The sequence below is a fragment of the Vulpes lagopus genome, chromosome 1 (assembly GCF_018345385.1).
Source record: "Vulpes lagopus strain Blue_001 chromosome 1, ASM1834538v1, whole genome shotgun sequence".
Lineage (NCBI taxonomy): Eukaryota > Metazoa > Chordata > Mammalia > Carnivora > Canidae > Vulpes > Vulpes lagopus.
In genome coordinates, this window is record NC_054824.1 from 73,696,750 (window position 1) to 73,713,064 (window position 16,315).

Here is a 16,315-nt window from a genome sequence, read left to right on the forward strand (position 1 = left end):
AACCTCCCTGCATAGACACTAAATTCACGGCGCTGATCTCAGGGGAGGGAGGGAGAGGGGGAAGGACGGTGCACAGCATCCAGCATCGACACCCTAGCCACCACCCCAGCCACCAGGGCAGGAAGTAAAGGATCGGCCCTCTTGTCCTCCAAAAAGGGCAGGAGGTTTATACGGCAGGGAGGTCCTACACACAGGCAGGGAGTTCAAGGGCCAAGACGCCACAATAGTGGCACTAATTCTGCCGTCAGTCGCTCCTAGTTACACACGAGGGAACCACCCCAGGAGTTAAGGGACTTCCCTGGGGTCACAGCACTAAGGGGTTGAACCAGGACGAGACAATCGGCCACGACCAGTCGGGAGCGTCAGTCTCCACCAGGCACCCCGCACATGGCGGTTCCACGCTCCAGCCAACCCCACCGTGAGTGCTTGGGTCCCAACGCGCCCCCGGCCACGCAGCGCCCGCTGAATGGCACAGGTGGGGCCATCCCGCACGTCCGTCTCCCAGCCCTGCGCTGAGTCCTCACTCGCTCCTGGCGGCCCTCGACGGATCAAGGCTACACCTGCGGAAAGACTGGGCACTCCAGCCACCCGGAGAGGGGCCAGGCGGGCACAGACGCGACCGATAAAAACCGCGTTTTTAAAGAGCTGGAAGAGCAGACGCTATTACAATACCGGACGCAAAAGCGAATTCCTGCCCAGTGGTGTGTTATCAGCAGCTGACAGGACCAGCCTGCTGCTTCCACCTCATGGTGGGTTCGGGCTCAAACAGCACACAGCGGGCCCGCGGAGCCAACAGAGAAGGAGCCGGAAGCCAGCGGCTCCACCAACAAGGCTCCCATTCAGCAGCTCCTCGGGTGGCCAGCTCCACCACGGGGAGGAGAGGCCGTGGTCCCAGCTCCAGGCTCGCTCACGCTCACGCCCATGCTCATGCTCACGCTCGGTCCAGGCTCAGCAGGAACCCCACGGCCCAAAGCCAGCGCCCTCCCCGCGGACCCAGATCACAAGCCGGCCTCTAGCTGCTGCAGAGCGGAGACCCTCAGACCTGGTGCTTCGCGGAAACGTTGAGAGCGGCCGCCTACCCCCCCGCACCCTGCACCCCGCTTTCCTTACAAGCTCCCGTTTCCATAAGGCTGTGCTCCTGCCCACTCGGGGATTTTGTAGAAAAGCCGGATCACTCCCTTCTACTAAACAGAGGTTTTAACTCTTGGGTAGGGGTAGAGCTACCAGGTTTAGCAAAACATGCAAACCAACAAAAAACAGGGTGTCCGTGGATTTAAATTCCATATAAACAGCAAATAACTGTTCTGTAGATGTATGTCCCCTGCAGTATTTGGAGGATACATACAAAAGGCAATTATTTGCTCTTTTTCTGAAATCCAACGTAAGTGAATGTCGTGTGCCTTAACTGACAACCCCGTATGGGGTTGAGCAGAAGTATCCAGTAGAACGAACCATCTCGAAAAGAAAACAAACAAGAGCTGGGAGGATTACGGGAGGAAAGTGAGCAAGTGCCCTCCACTGAGCGTCTCCCACGACTGCAGCTTTCCCGTTGCTTCATGTACGTTCCCTGGTAATTCTATGCTTCAGGTGTAGCTATCCCCACTTATACATTAAAAAAACAAAACCGAGGCCTGGGAATCAAGTGACTTGATTCTTGCCTCACAAATCCACAGCTTCTGAGAACGGCCCAAATGGGATTTCTTCGGCATCAAGAAGGAATCTGCATCTTCCGGGATCCCTGGGTGGCGCAGCGGTTTGGCACCTGCCTTTGGCCCAGGGCGCGATCCTGGGGTCCCGGGATCAAGTCCCGCGTCAGGCTCCCGGTGCATGGACCTGCTTCTCCCTCTGCCTGGGTCTCTGCCCCTCTCTCTCTCTCTGTGTGACTATCATAAATAAATAAAAATTAAAAAAAAAAAAAAGCTAAAAAAAAAAGAAATCTGCATCTTTGGCATCTGCTCTGCCTGCGGATACATATTTATAGTGTCGCAGGCTCTGCATAAGGAGGGTCCTACAGTCCTACGTTCATAAGGAAGCAGATTCAAAACAGTATCCTGGACTGACGTGTGTGTAACATACAGCTGCCCGTTTGCAGAGAAAGCATCGGGCCCTTCTCCCCTTCGGCCGTGTATCCCAGAGCGAACACGTCACCTACGAGGAGTTACCTGTCCGGTGGTCTAGTTCTCCGACAAAGAGGAAGAGAAAGGGCCAAGACAGGGCCGTTCCACCCGAAATGACCGTGGCTCCCAATCTGCAGACAAGAAAGGTCACGGGATGTTTGACTCAACAGAATCCTAACGGGGGGGGGGGGGGGGGGGGGGAACACCTGGCTGGCTCAGTTGGTTAAGTGTCCGTCTTTGGCAAACCAGGTTCCAAACCTGCTTCTCCCTCTCCTGCTCCCCCTGCTTGTGTGCTCAATCTCTCGCTTTGTCAAATACATAAAATTAAGAAAAAAGAAAAAAAAAAAAGAATACTAACAGGGACCCTAGAGAAAAAGGTGCCTCTACCACTAGCTCAGCATCCCACAGTCCATCACTTCCCAGGAAGCACAGTGAGTTTATTATTTATTTTTAAAGATTTTATTCATTTATTAGAGACGGAGAGGGGGAGGGGGGGCAGGGACACAGGCAGAGGGAGAAGCAGGCTCCATGCAGGGAGCCCGACGAGGGACTCGATCCCAGGACCCAGGGTCACGCCCTGAGCTGAAGGCAGCGCTAACTGCCGAGCCACCCGGGGCTGCCCCGCACGGTGAGTTCCACGTGGGCATGGAAGTGGGGGGCTGGGTTAAAAAAAAAAGCAAAGAAAGCTGTTTGTCAAACGAATAATGAGAACTACTTTTTCCTCCACCCCCCTCCAGCTGCTAATGTTCTTGGTGGCACACAATGGAGGGGAAACAACCATAAAAATGACTTAACGTGCGCCCTTTTGAAGTACAGTAACTGTCAGGCGAGGGCCTACAAACATAACACAGTCGAGGAGATCCGAGATTTATTTCTGCTCAGTGAACTTCCAGAGCAAGATGCACTCGGTGCGTCAGTCAAGTTTTTTCTCCTGTGCTGTTGTTTCGTTTCCGGATTTTCCTTTCTTTTCATAGAGGCTAGCAGATGTTGCTTATGATAAAGACCCTGCCCGCCTCCCACTCGGCCACTTAGGGAGACCACGTGGTTGCAGGAACTCCCACTGGTTCCCGGTTCCTCAAGGACCGCAGGGGGTGGGCAGTGGGCAGACGCGGGCTGGGACGCCCCTCTGGCGGTGATGGCCAGGTCAGAGGCGTGGGGCCGCGGCGGCTGCTCCAGAGAAGGGCCCGGCTCCGTCTCCTCGCTACCCGTCCACACCCCGGGTCTCCTCCCACCCCTTCCCCACAAGCACCCGTACCTGGCCACAGGCTCCAAAGACGCACACAACCAACACTTTTTCTTTGGGGCCACTGGAGTCTCCAGTTTTCTAGCGGAAAACAGCAAAAATTCCACAAAAACCCACAGTCCACTCCCTGTCTGACCCACGGGCACCAAACCCTTCCCAGCCCCAGCCCAAGACGGCAAAGGCTCAGAGGCAGTTGGGCCGAGCCTGCAGGGCGCACGTCTGTGCGATGTGGTCATTTGCAGACTTAACTACTAAAGGCTTTATAAGCACTTCAGTGGTGCGGAAAAGGGAGTTTGTTTCTGCTGATCCTGAGCGCATGAGCCCTACAAACAGGCCAGACTCTTCCAGCAGCTGCAGGGGCCTCGGTTTTCTCACTGGACGTCATGATAATTAAAGACTGAAGGCGAGAAAAATTCAATTTCATTTTGGATCTAAAAATCTTTCAGAGATTTCTTTTGAGAAGTCCAGACAATTAAGCTGATTTAAGTTTCACTGTTGGTAAAATCCTAGATCTACAAAAACATGAATTCTGGCCAACTCTATTTAAATGGGATCACGTCTTCTCCACTTATATTAGATGGGAAGGTTCCAAGCCAGGGCTTGAAGGTGCCACTGCTCTGCCTGCATTTAACCATGGGCCTGGTGTGAGTATCCCGGGGACCCTGGCCCTTAGGGTCCTTAGCGGCGAGGGGTCCACCAGCAGACACGCAGCCTCAGGACACAGGACAGACAACGAGGAGACGGCGGGTCAGGAGGGCAGCGTCACGGTGCCAGAGCAGGTGGATGGAGGGCTTGCAGCACACCTGCTCCCTTCCTCACGTGGGAGGAGCCCAGGCCCTGAGCGCAGAGCGCAGGGCCGGCCCGTAGGGCTCTGGGCTCTCAGCTCGGTGCTCCCTCCATCGGCCTCCAGGTGTGAAGCCAAGAACCCCGAGCGTAAGATCCACCTTGTATCAAGGTGAGGGAATGAGGCCCGGAGGCCACTACGAGCTCAAGTGGCAGATGTGTGCCCGAAGCCCCCTACTGTTCCCGGCAGAGTGCGAGGCTCCGCTGTGTAGGGGCGGCAGCCTGGGGAGCGTGATGTAAGGCTGAACAGCCCATGAGGCCCGGAGTTATCAGGCCACTCAGAGGCCTTGCAGGAATTTCCTGTTATGTGATCTGCGTCTTGCAAATAGTCACAAGCAAGCGAGCTGTCACTCCTCCCCGCTCTCTTAGGGGAAGTGCAGGCTCCTGGGTCACTCGTCTCCAAAGACGGCCCAGCTCCAGGAACGTCTGCGGGGAGCTGGCAGGAGGCTCTGCTTTGAGAACAAAGAGGGCAGCGCTGCTGCGTGGGCTCTGGCTCCGCCGGAGGAGGATCCTCGGGGACGTGGAGCTCTCTGGACCCAGAACCACGGGTCTAGTTTTTAACAAGGGCTTGTAGGGACTTCTGCTTTTCCTTTCCCTTGTTGCAGCTGTAAGACCTGCAGTGCACGCAGGAGAGCGTGTGCAACTGTGTGCACGGCCCCCAGGTGGAGAACTAACGACACTGAGGCGCCCCGGAGGCAACGTGTACCCGAGTCCTGCCCCCTCCCTGCCCTCACCCCACAGAGGAGCACCGTGCCGGCACGGGGGCCCATGGCTGCCACGTGGTGTGCACCTAAGGGCCACGTTTAGCTGTGTCTGGCAGGGCGTGAGGCTGCCCCTGGCTTGTGTTTGCGTTTGTACGGCACCCGGCTGGACGAACGTATTTTATGGGCCCGTCCTCTTAGCTACGGACATTCAAGTCATTCTCAGTTGTTGCCTACAGCGCACGACGCTGCAGCGGATGCCCCCGAGCACGTCTCCCGGCTCTCAGGTGCCGGGGATCCTTGGGCACGCTCGCCAGGCCGCGAAGCGCTGGGTCATGCACGATGCGTTCTTCTCCGCGACCAGGCATGGAAGAGCTGCGCGGCTTTCCCTCCTTCTGAGACAGAACCCGCTCTGCTCGCACGGGGTGGGGGGTGGGGGGGGGGTGACCGGTGACTGAGGCAGGACACCTGGCTCCTCGTCGGCCCAGCAAGTCAGAGCTCCAGCCTGACACGGCCTTTACCAGGGAAAGCCAGAGATCTCAAAACTGAGCTTAACCAGCGTCAACAACCCAAACAGCCCGGCTTTCTACAGGAAAAGTCTTACAAATTCCCCCAAGAGGACAAGGCAGCCTCGGCTGCGGGGGCCACCTGCCCGCACCAGTGTCTACAGCAAGTACAGGTGAGTCCGCTCACTCACAGGTTTAAGCGAACTCCGCCTACCAATAAATCCCGCTTCGCCGTGGGCAGCAGGACGCGGGAGGCGAGGGGGGTGGGGGGTGGGAGGCCGGCCTCGGCCCTCACGGCGGCCACATACCTGTACACCGGTTGCATCTCTCTCGCTATGCCGATGACGGCGCCCGGCAGGAAACTGTCGAACTCCTCAAACAATTCCCGGATGTTGGTCTTGTACTTCAGGTCTAGGTCCAGCTGAATTATCCGCAGGATCTCTGGAGGAAAGATAAAGAAAATGAGACCCAGACACATGTCCTGGGAGGCTCCACCACGGGCAGAAAATGAGGGAAGGCTGCAGAAACAGGTACGGGATCGCTCCCGCCGTCACCGCGCGACGCACAGTCGTCACTGGACACCAAGGCCCGTCATCGGCCAGCGACCCACCCCGCTCCAAGTGTCCGTAAACAACTGCCCACCTTTCCTTCCACCGGCAGACAGGCCTTGGGTTCCTGACCCGGTGGCCCCATGCTCCGCGTCAGCCCCACTGTCCGCACGATACGCTCCGGGGCCGCCCCACGGAAAACCCGAGGCACATGGGGCTCCTCCTTGGGGCACAGGCGACCCCCCACTCAGACATTCTCCAGCCTCCGTGTGCGTGTAGCCTGGATGCCACCAGGGCAGCTGAGAGGCCCCAGACACGGCTAGGCCCCCATCCCACGACGGAGAGCCGGCTTGGCTCTAACCAGACAGACAGAGCCTCAGCATCACCCGTTTGCCCCTGTCACCTGCAGACTCAGGGCGAGGAGGGAGGGGGAGGCACTGGCTCCGTCCGTCCCCTGCAAGCCTGACTCCGCTCTGGAGTGGCAGTGCCGGGGCCCAGCTGCCCGGGGCGTCCCCCACCAGCAGTGACACACGGCTGCCTGGATGCAAGGAGACAGGCCCTAGTGCGGACGTGAAGAGGGAGGGGCTCCGGGGGCTCCAGGGAGGGGGCGCTCAGGGTCAAATGATGCCGGAGACCAAGGAGGGGGCCCAAGGTGGGGATCGGGACACACGGGTGCAAGGTCCAGCTCTGCTGCTGCTGAGCTCTGTGACCCTGGGAGAACGGCTCCTCCAAACCGTAGCTGCCTCATTTGTCAAAGTGGGGGGTGATACGATGGGCCTCCTGGGCCCCACGTCGGGCAGATGACAGGACAGGCGGGCAGCAGGGCCCCGCGGGAATCCAGGGTTTGGAGAGCAGGGGCGTCACTGACGCTGGAGGTAGTCAAGGGAGGCTTCCTGGAGGAGGAAGACTATGGGCAGGGACAGACAGATGAGGCCAGAGACCACCACCGGCCCCCGACGTGAGGCTCCGGCCGTGTCCTGAGAGGACAGCTGCCCACGGAGGCCCTGTGAGGACGGGGACCGTGTCTGTGGCACCTCGGCCTCCACCCACTCATACGCAGGCTTGGCAGTCGGTCAACGTGCGGGAATGTGTGTGGAATTCGGCAGGCTCCCTCTCAATGAGCTTAGAAGAAATCACAGCTTACGATTCCAGAAACTCTGATTCATCTGCTCTTGTTCTCTTTTCCTCTGTGGCACAGCTGACGTCTGACCTGAGTGTTTTGAAAATAATCAGTGACGCTTGGTGAGAACGCGGCACCCAGGCCAGGGGAAAGGGTGGGGGTGCCAGATGCAGGCTTCCCGGGCCCCGCGGGAAGGGGCTGCAGGAGGTGGGCCACCCACCGCGTGGACCTTGCGGCCTGCCTGCACCCCCCCACCCCGCCCAGTAAAGCTGCCGCTCTCCCCCACCAAGCACAGCACCCAGCACCTCACCGAGGAGCCAGGGAGGTGAGGCCTCGGGACCTGGGGGCTGGGGGCCCCTGCGGTGGCTCGGCTGTCCCCCGAAAGCTGCCCTACGCCAGCAGTGCAGGACGGGGGCAGCTCACAGGGCAGGGCCTCGGGCCCCTGCTGCTCTCAGAGGCGACCCTGCGAGGACCACCCACACCATGTCCCAGGAGACGATGTCGGAACGAGAGTCCTAGCGCTCGAGAGGTCATGGTCGGGAGGCCCCGTGGCACACGCACCGCCTGCAGCCGCCGTTTTCCTCCCAGCTGCTCTGGTGTGGGGCGGAGCAGAGCTCCAATGAGACAGGGCCGGGGGCACCGCCATCCCGTCGTCCCGGGGTGAGGAACCCCATCATCGCAGGTTCTGTCCGTGAAGGGGGTGGAGGGGACAAAGGCCAAGAGAGGGGAGGCCTCAAGGAGGGACCGACGGGGCTATGGGAGGAGGGGAAGGTCATCGTCCTGGCCCCGGGGGGACACCGTCGATGGCAGCAACGACAGCCGCGGGGCAGCACCCTCTGTGAGTGGGAGAGCCCGGCATGCACGGGCACCAGCTCAGTTCTCATTAACCACCCGAGATGCGGAGTTATTCCGACGTCCGGATGAAGAAACAGGCTTAGAGGAGTCAAATAGCCCGAGGCCCTGTGATAAATCAGAGCTGAGGCTGGGACCTGAACCTGGGTCAGCTCCGCCTGAAAGCCCAGCACGTCGTGTCTGGAGGCCCGGCATCCGCTACGAGCAGAGAGAAGCTCCAGGGACGCGGGTCCGGCTCCCCAGGGACGCGGGTCCGGCTGCCCTGCCGCCCGCGCAGGCCCGCACAGCAGTGCCCAGGACCTTGACACACGGCAGAGCGACGAGCTGGCCACAGTGTGAGACTTAAGGCCGTCCCCCACGCGCAGTTCCGGGGACGCATAGAGACTCCGGGTGATGGGGAGGCCCGTCGTCAGCCTCCCTTGAGAGCCTGCCGTGTGCCACGCGCACTCCCCGGGCTCTGAGGTCACAGGAGTCTGACCTGCTGTACAAGGAGCAGCCCGAAGGCCTGGACGGGCCCTGCCCCGTGGCCCACGTGCCCCCCACCACGGGAGCGCTCCTCGAGGACGGGGACGCGCAGGAGGGCAGAGCGCAGGCACGGCTCCTGCAGAGGCCAGTCCCTTCCTCTGCGTGGAGCCCTGGCCTCGCCGTAAGAAGCCCATCGGTCAGTCTGAGCACTGCCCTGCCCCTTGGGGACTGGCCGGGAGCGAAGCTGGCCACGCGGGAATCCGGAGCCTTTTACCGTTTCACAACTCCCCACTTATGAAGTCGCTGCTTGTGCTACAAGTCGCTGCTGCTTCAAGACGGACTCCACGGAATGAGTGAACTGGAAGGAGAAAGACAGCGGCTGCCTCGAACAGACGTCTTCACGGCGGAGGGAGGGCCGGGCCCGGGGACACGCCTTCCGCTCTGAGAGCCCGACCTGTCCAGACACTTACTCTGCTCTGTGACCGTGAAGACGCCAGGCTGCGACGGTCGCCCGGGAGAGAGGGACATGCTTACGAGGAAGGCTGGAACGGCGTAGGGCGAGATTCCCCTAAAGGGCCCTGTTCCTCCGGCCCCTGGCTCTCCGTGGACTACGGGGCAGGGGCGGGGGCGGCTCCCCCGAGGAGGAGACAAGGTTGGTGCGTGGCAGGGAGAGCACAGGGAGGGCCCAGGAGGGGGCTGGTCAGAGGCAGCTGTAACGACAGCCCTTAGGACCATGGAGATTGAAAGAACAGATGACCCCAAAGCAAAGAGGAGATGAAATCCCTAAAGCACGGGGAAGAACGTCTCAGAAAAAGGAGTAGACGTCTACAAAACTCAAAGCAGCGGCCAGCATCCAGGCTACGTGAGCGTCTGCTGTGTCAGGATCCCAAGAGAAAATGGTAAGATTAAAAAAAAAAAAAAAGACAAAGAGGACAGAATAATCTAGGATAACAGACCTGAAGGAAGAGCCGACCTACCCATTACACAGACGGGGAAACTGAGGTCCAAAGAAGCCGCGGGACTCGCCAGGGCTCGCAGCGTTGAGCTAAGTGGCAGAGCTGGTCCCAGAACTCGGGTCTCCCGACCAGCCGGCCGATGCTCTCAGGTCAGTCGGTGCCCCCCTTCCGCTACCCATGCCCACCGGGGGCCATGAACTCTAGAGCAGGAAACGCTGTGGCCCAAAGGGCTGTGCACAAGGCTCGCCCGTCGCTCATGGGGGATCCGCATCTCACACCGTGAAAACGTGAACCTGAAGACGAGCGGGAGTAGCTCAAGAAAAAAGAGGCCCCCGCAACCACGTCCTGGGTGGGCGGCTATTGGGAAATGGCCATCCGCATCCTCGCATCAGCATCAGGCAGGGACGCCAGGAATGAACAGGACCAAGGACTCTTCCCACTCCTCTGACAACGCACCCTGAGTTGTACGACGTCCCCAGGGAGGCAGGAGCCAGCAGCCCGGTGCCTGCGGCGACAAGCGCGGCACCAGGGGTGAGACTGGGTCCCCCTTCCCCGCCCCACCGCCCGGCCCCCTCCTGTTCCAGGTGAGGACGTGGGTGCCGCTACGTCCATCGGCCGGTGACGGGCCTTCCAACTGGGCCCTCGAGCCTACCGACCGCGCGGCAGGGGTGGCAGGAAGCCTGCCGTGCGTTGGGGCACGGAGGCATCTGGGGAACACCGTCGCACTGGCCATCGTCCCGGGAGGAGTGTGGCCGCCGCCGGCCCGGCCCCTCAGTGGACACAGGCAGCGTCACCTCGTGGGGCAGCCCTCAGAGCCTCAAACGCTGCTTCCCGCGTGGCACGGCGGCCTGGCAAGACCTCGGCAGGCTGAAGCGGAAGACCTGCTGCGTCCCAGGACAGACCCCTCGACCCCAGGGCCGGTAAACGTGCGACCGTAGGACGGGAGTCACTGATGTGGGCCGACCCCACGTGGGGAGGGATGCCAAGGACCTCGGCGGGCTGCTAGGCGGGAGACGCGGCCACCCAGAGGGCGGAGCCAAAGACGGTGGTGGGTACGGCCTAGGGAGGCCTAGGGAGGCGCCACCCGCTCGGCTCACCCTCCCGGGCTCCAGTTTCAGGCTAACCACTCGGTGCCACTTGTTTCTAACAAGTTGCAAAAGGAAAGACGAGCCTCCAAGTGCGCGAGGAGTTCCCGGGGTTCGGGAGGGTTCGAAGCGCCGGGCCACACAGCCCACGCCTAGCCCCGGCCACCGCCACAGGCAACGCGCGCAGCCTCAGGGCGGCGGGGACTTGGCACGTCAACGCTCCCCGTGGAAGGGCCCCGACGGCTCCTCGCCGGCCTCCCAGGCACAGTCGCAAGGCGGGTCATCTGACCACGATGGAGTTACAACCCAGAGGGAGGAGCTGGTGACAGCCGCGAGCGAGCAGAGCGGGGAGCAGCTTCCCTTCCTCGCCCCTCCCTTCTCCCGTCCCTGGAGACTATCCCTCGCGGATGCGCCTTCCACACCGGACAGACGGGGAAAGGACGGGCACGCACACGAGCCCGGGCCGGCACACAGGCTCACGTGGGCGCCTTCTTTCCCCTTCCGTCTCGCACGAGCGTCAGCTGCCCGGGGACGGACGTTTACGGCCCCTAGGACACCAGGCCCAGCTGTCGGTGACTGCAGGAGGGCGGGGGAGAAGGGGACGCCGTGACAGTCCCAGGACCGGGGGGCGTCAGGGTGCTGGGGCCGGGCAGCCGCCTGGGAAGGAAGCTCCACGTCTCCCCGGCCGCCCGGGGATGGCACTGCCGCCTTCTCGCCCTCCGCGGCCTCGTACTTGCAGTCCGGGCCGCCCCGGCTTGCGGAGCCCAGGGCAACGGGGAACGGGCCCCCGTGCAGGACGGGCCCGAGGGACAGGCCCAGCCGCAGCGGCCAGACTCCTGCTGCCCGGGGTCTAGGTGTGCGATGGACGCCTGCCACGCAGACCTCAGCGGTGCCCCGACGGCGCCCGCACAAGGCCCAGCTGCAGGACAGCTGGCTACCCCGGGGGACGGCTGCCACCAAGGGTCACGGTGGACCCCGGGGCCCAGGCCTGGGACAGACTCCTGGGGCTCCCCCCAGCCTGCTCCGGTGCCTCCCGGGGAGCAGACACGGGAGGTTTGTGGGCCAGGCCCAGGACGGGCGCTTTACACCTGCTGACCTGGCCCACGAGCCCCTTCCCCGCCCACGGCCCCCTGGCCCCCTGGCCGCTGCACATCAGCAGCCCGCCCCGCCTCTGAGGGTGGACCCGGGGTCCCTGAGAATGATTCATATAACCTGTTAGCAGCCCTGGCGAAAGGTTTGGGGGCCCAGGCTCCGAAATTAATGACCACGGTCAGCTTTACGTGTTAGCCAGACAACAGATTCCTTCTCCAGCCTTCCTCGCCCCCTCTCAAAATTAAGCGTAGAAAACGGAGTGTGAGCTATGGCCTGGCCCTCACATTCTTTATGACCATCGGCTCCCGTTTTGTGGACAAGGCAAGACAAATTATTATGAAACGACAGGTTTTTTTTTTTTTTTTTTTGGCTTCTGCAGCAGCATAAACATGGGTTTCTTCCCTCGCCCTCCTGCCTTCGGTGACTGGTTATATGAATCATATCTTTCAGGATAGGACACAATCTATTTCCAACTTGGCTGAAAAACTTTAGGGACGTGTATAATGTACAACACACACAGCACCGGGTCTCCATTGTCCTCTCATCTCTCTTGCCAGCATGAAATTATAGCTCATGCACTTCTTTATGAGTCTCAATCTGCAGAGGAAACTGGGTTTTAGGTCTGGAAGTCAGAACTGCCCTCCCCCCGCCCCCGCCCCTTCTCTCATTTCCATGGCAGAGATGCCCGCGCCCCCGCTGGCCTCTCTGCAGCGTGGCTCCCGGGGGGTCTGCTGGAGACTTTACTTTGATCTGCAAAAGCTTGAGCCCTGCTTCCTCCTGGGGCATGACCACATCCTGACTCGGGCCTGGTCTGCTCTCCACCTGCGGGCGTCCTTCACAGACCCGCGGGATGGCAGCTGGAGAGCCGTCCTCCGTCCTCCCGGCGCAGAATTCACAGGTGTCTCCTGAGAGCAGCGATTCGGTTACCGCTGGTCCGCCCAAACGGTCAGAGGATCAACTTTCCAAGTTGCTCGCTCTGAGGTTCTTTATTGGAGCTGCGGGGGCCCCGGGCTCCGGTTTCTAATCTCCCCTGCCCTCGCCTTAACCTCCCCCAACCACCCTCTCCCTCTTTCCCGGCATTTGAGCCCAGGCCGTATCTGTGGATCCGAGTACAGTGAGGAAAACTGACGAAGGTTCTGTTCTGCCGCCTGCCGCCCCTACCCCCGTGCCCCGCTGGCGAGCACTCGTGCCCGGCCCTGCCGGCCTGTCGGGGCCCATCCGCTGCAGCCCTGCCCCCCGTGCTTTGCTCAAATGACGACGGCAACCAGAGGGCTGACAGCACGTGGCAATGTTCACAGTGCATTTCCCACTCACAGAACTTGGTCATGCTTTTACCTCGTTGAAACCTTGCAACGACCCTGGGGGCAGGTGCATGCGGGTGGGTTGGGTCCAGCTGCTCTAAGGGAAGATGGAAAGCAACTGGCTTGAATAACACGTAAGGGCAAAGCTAAGCCGTCCAGGGACGGCAAGGCTGCTCGGTACAGCTACCAAGGTCCCGACGCCCTCTGCCCCTCCGCTCTCTTCTCCCAGATCTGGTTTCCATTCTCAAGGTCACTGCATGGCGCAGGACGGCTACCGGGATCCGGTCAATTTGGCTGCATCCCAGGCAACAAGGGGAAAGAAGGGAAAAGGTCCCCTGCCCCCTGCACTAAGGCAGATCCTTGAAACACCCGTCCTGGAGGCTCGGGATTTAGTCACATGGCCACACCTAGCTGCAAGGGAAGCTGTGAAATTAATCCTTCTACCGCCACAGTGCTGCTCCCAAATGCTGGCACCAGCAACTATCCCCACTGGACCCACGAGGAGACCGAGGCCCAAAGGACGAAGCTTAGCCCAGGTCACACAGGACCCCGTGCATGCCACCCGACCCACGTCCACACACCCCTCCCTCGTTCGCCAAGTCCCCTTGCTGCAGCGGAGCCGCAGGTGTGCTCCCGCCAGCACCCGTCTGCTCGGCCCTCACCGGTTCCCTACTGGCCCACCCCGAAGGACGCCTGCCCTCCATCTGGCCTCACACTTCACTTCCAGCCTGGCTCTCCACCCTGTGCCCCAACGTGTGTCTCTTAGAATCCAGACACGGTCACTAGGAAGGTGAACTGGGCCAGAGATGGCCAGACCCCACAGACAGCCAGAAACACCTTTCTGAGACTTATTATGCGAAGAACTACCCGTTCCCTTACCTTTTGCAGCACGAGAGAGAAAAAAAAAATAGGGTTTTCTACGGTTTTCGTGTTTTCAGGAGCGGCCCCTGTGGCCCTGTGACAGCTTGCAGACGGACCTGGCCAACGGGCAAACAGCTCTTCGGGTTCCCGGTCTCCTGAGCCAGGCCTCTTGCCAAAATGTCATGTTATTTTATTGATTCTTATGCTCCATTAAAAAAAAAAAAGTAAACTCTCTATCATCACCTATAAAATGAGGTTCCAAAGGCCAGATACTGAGTGAGGTAGTTTATGTGTTTTACCTCGTTTAATCCTTACATGTAGGGTTTATTGTCCTCATTTTATAGGTTCCCCCACCAAGACCATCTGCGTTCCCATGCTCCCATCCTGGCTCGCCCAGGTGAAGGGAGCCCCCCGGGAGCCCGGGGCTGCTGGGTACTAAGAGTTGCCCAAGAACAGGGAGAGGTCCCAAGACTTCACTCTAACTTCCATTTAAAACACAAATCTGCCTTCCTGTGGGGCAGGGGCGCTCAAGAAACCCTCCTTCTAGCTTGTTCCCATCCCAGACCTTATGATGGAAAAGATTCTATCTACCGGACTGCACCTAAGCACTAATTAATCCATTTCCCTGTTTTAATTAAATTTTAATTTCATTTAATTAGTCCGTATTTTTTAATTAAGTAAAATTTAAGTTTTTTTGTTCTAATTTTTAATCGAAGACATGAAACGTAATGACAAACTGACATAATTGCGGATGACAGCGAAAAAAACGGAAACGAAACACAAAAAGAATTCAGGCTCTAAAACATTTCCGTGTGGGATCCCTGGGTGGTGCAGGGGTTTGGCGCCTGCCTTTGGCCCAGGGCGCGATCCTGGAGACCTGGGATCGAATCCCACGTCGGGCTCCCTGCATGGAGCCTGCTTCTCCCTCTGCCTGTGTCTCTGCCTCTCTCTCTCTCTCTCTGTGTGACTATCATAAATAAATAAAAATTAAAAAAATTAAAACTAAAATTAAAATTAAAAATAAAATAAAATAAAATAAAATAAAATAAAATAAAATATTTCCGTGTGTGTTTCCTAAGAAACAAGGCCACCCTCATGATGACAGTACAACCCCCCAGGACCAGAAAAATCAACATTATACATCGCTGCCACTTAAGCCCCACTCGAAATCTGTCAATTGTCCAAAAACAAAAGGAAGATTTGTGGTTGGTCCAGGATGATGTACAGTTGTCATGTCTCTTCCACCGTCTTTCCTCATTTTCTGTGGCCATTTGAGGAGCAGAGGCCAATTATTTGGTAAAATCCCCCTCGACGGGCATCTCTCTGATGTTTTCTCGGGATGGGATTCAGGTTTTGCATCTCTGCCAAGAAGAGCTCAGAAGCAATGCTGTGTTCTTGCTGGATCACAGCCCGGGGCAGAGCATGTCAGTCTACCCCGTTATGGATGATGCTAACTCGGATCACGGTAAAGTTACCGTCGGGAACTGTGACAACGGCATTATGTGGCGAAACATTTCGAGACCAGGAAAAATACCTTCTTGTGGAACAAATTCTTGCCTGCTCTGGTTTAGCACCCACTCCTTAATGCTTCTCATCCGAATAAATTATTACTGTAACGGTTATCGCCAAATGGTGATTTTCCAAGGCCTTCATTCCCTCTGTGTTTATATTTTTTAATATATATATTTTTAATTTATTCATTCACAGAGAGAGAGAGAGGCAGAGACCTAGGCAGAGGGAGAGGCAGGCTCCATGCAGGGAGCCCGACGTGGGACTCGATCCCGGGTCTCCAGGATCACGCCCCGGGTTGCAGGTGGCGCTAACCGCTGAGCCACCCGGGCTGCCCTCCCTCTGTTTATTAACTGGCATTCTACTGCAAGGAAGAACCTCTGGCACCCCCACTCACGGCAGGTCGTGCCAAGCAACTTCTTCCCCGGCTGGAAGGCGGGCTCTGGTGCCACCTGCCGTGGGGGTGCTAGACAACGGCCCTCCTGAGAAACCTCCAGCAGTACCCGGCTAGGGGGCCCCTGCGCATCCCACAAAAGTAAGTGAAGAGAGAAACGAGCATCACGGAGAGTTTCAGAAGGGAACACCCCCCACACCTCCCCCCCCCCCCCCCGGGCACCCCGGCTTTCCCCTATTTCGTAAGACAAGCAATGCCTGGGCTCCGCCCTATTTAGTGAAGTGCGGCTTGAGGAACTTTAAGGCAAGTGTGAGTAGACAGGGCACGGGGGCCGAGGCCGGGCTCCTGGGTCTGACTCTGCCCCTAAGTCCAGCCTCGGGCAAGCCGCCCCCCATCCGGGCACCAGTTCCCCCGGACGGAAAAGACAGAGGGGTTAGGACAGACGCCTTCCAAGACCCCCCGCCCTGCCACCCATGACTCTGAGCGGAGGCGGCTCCTCTCCCTCGCTCAGGACCCAGCAGCTCGTGCTCACAAGAGCACAAGGCCCGGAAGCTAGGCCTTGCCCTGTTGGCCTCAGCCACGCCGGGCCAAGTGAGCCAGAGTCCCCTGGGTGGGCCAGGTATGTGACAGTGGGGAAGAGGGTCAGAAACGGACGACGTGGGATCCCTGGGTGGCGCAGCGGTTTGGCGCCTGCCTTTGGCCCAGGGCGCGATCCTGGAGAC

The 16,315-nt window shown here is 59.2% G+C and overlaps 1 protein-coding gene across 18 annotated transcripts in view; it reads right to left on the reverse strand.

The window, feature by feature from the left end:
- XXYLT1 (xyloside xylosyltransferase 1) overlaps positions 1-16,315 on the reverse strand; it is a 190,455-nt gene that overhangs the window by 113,104 nt on the left and 61,036 nt on the right. For 6 of the 18 annotated variants that reach the window (XR_005990176.1, XR_005990177.1, XR_005990178.1 and 3 more), the window contains exon 3: positions 5,719-5,851. Coding sequence is in view for 12 of the 18 variants with exons in the window: in XM_041770302.1 (XP_041626236.1) it covers positions 5,719-5,851 (133 nt within the window). In the remaining 6 variants the exon portion in view is untranslated. The other 12 variants (XM_041770338.1, XM_041770397.1, XM_041770366.1 and 9 more) reach the window with 8 other exon arrangements.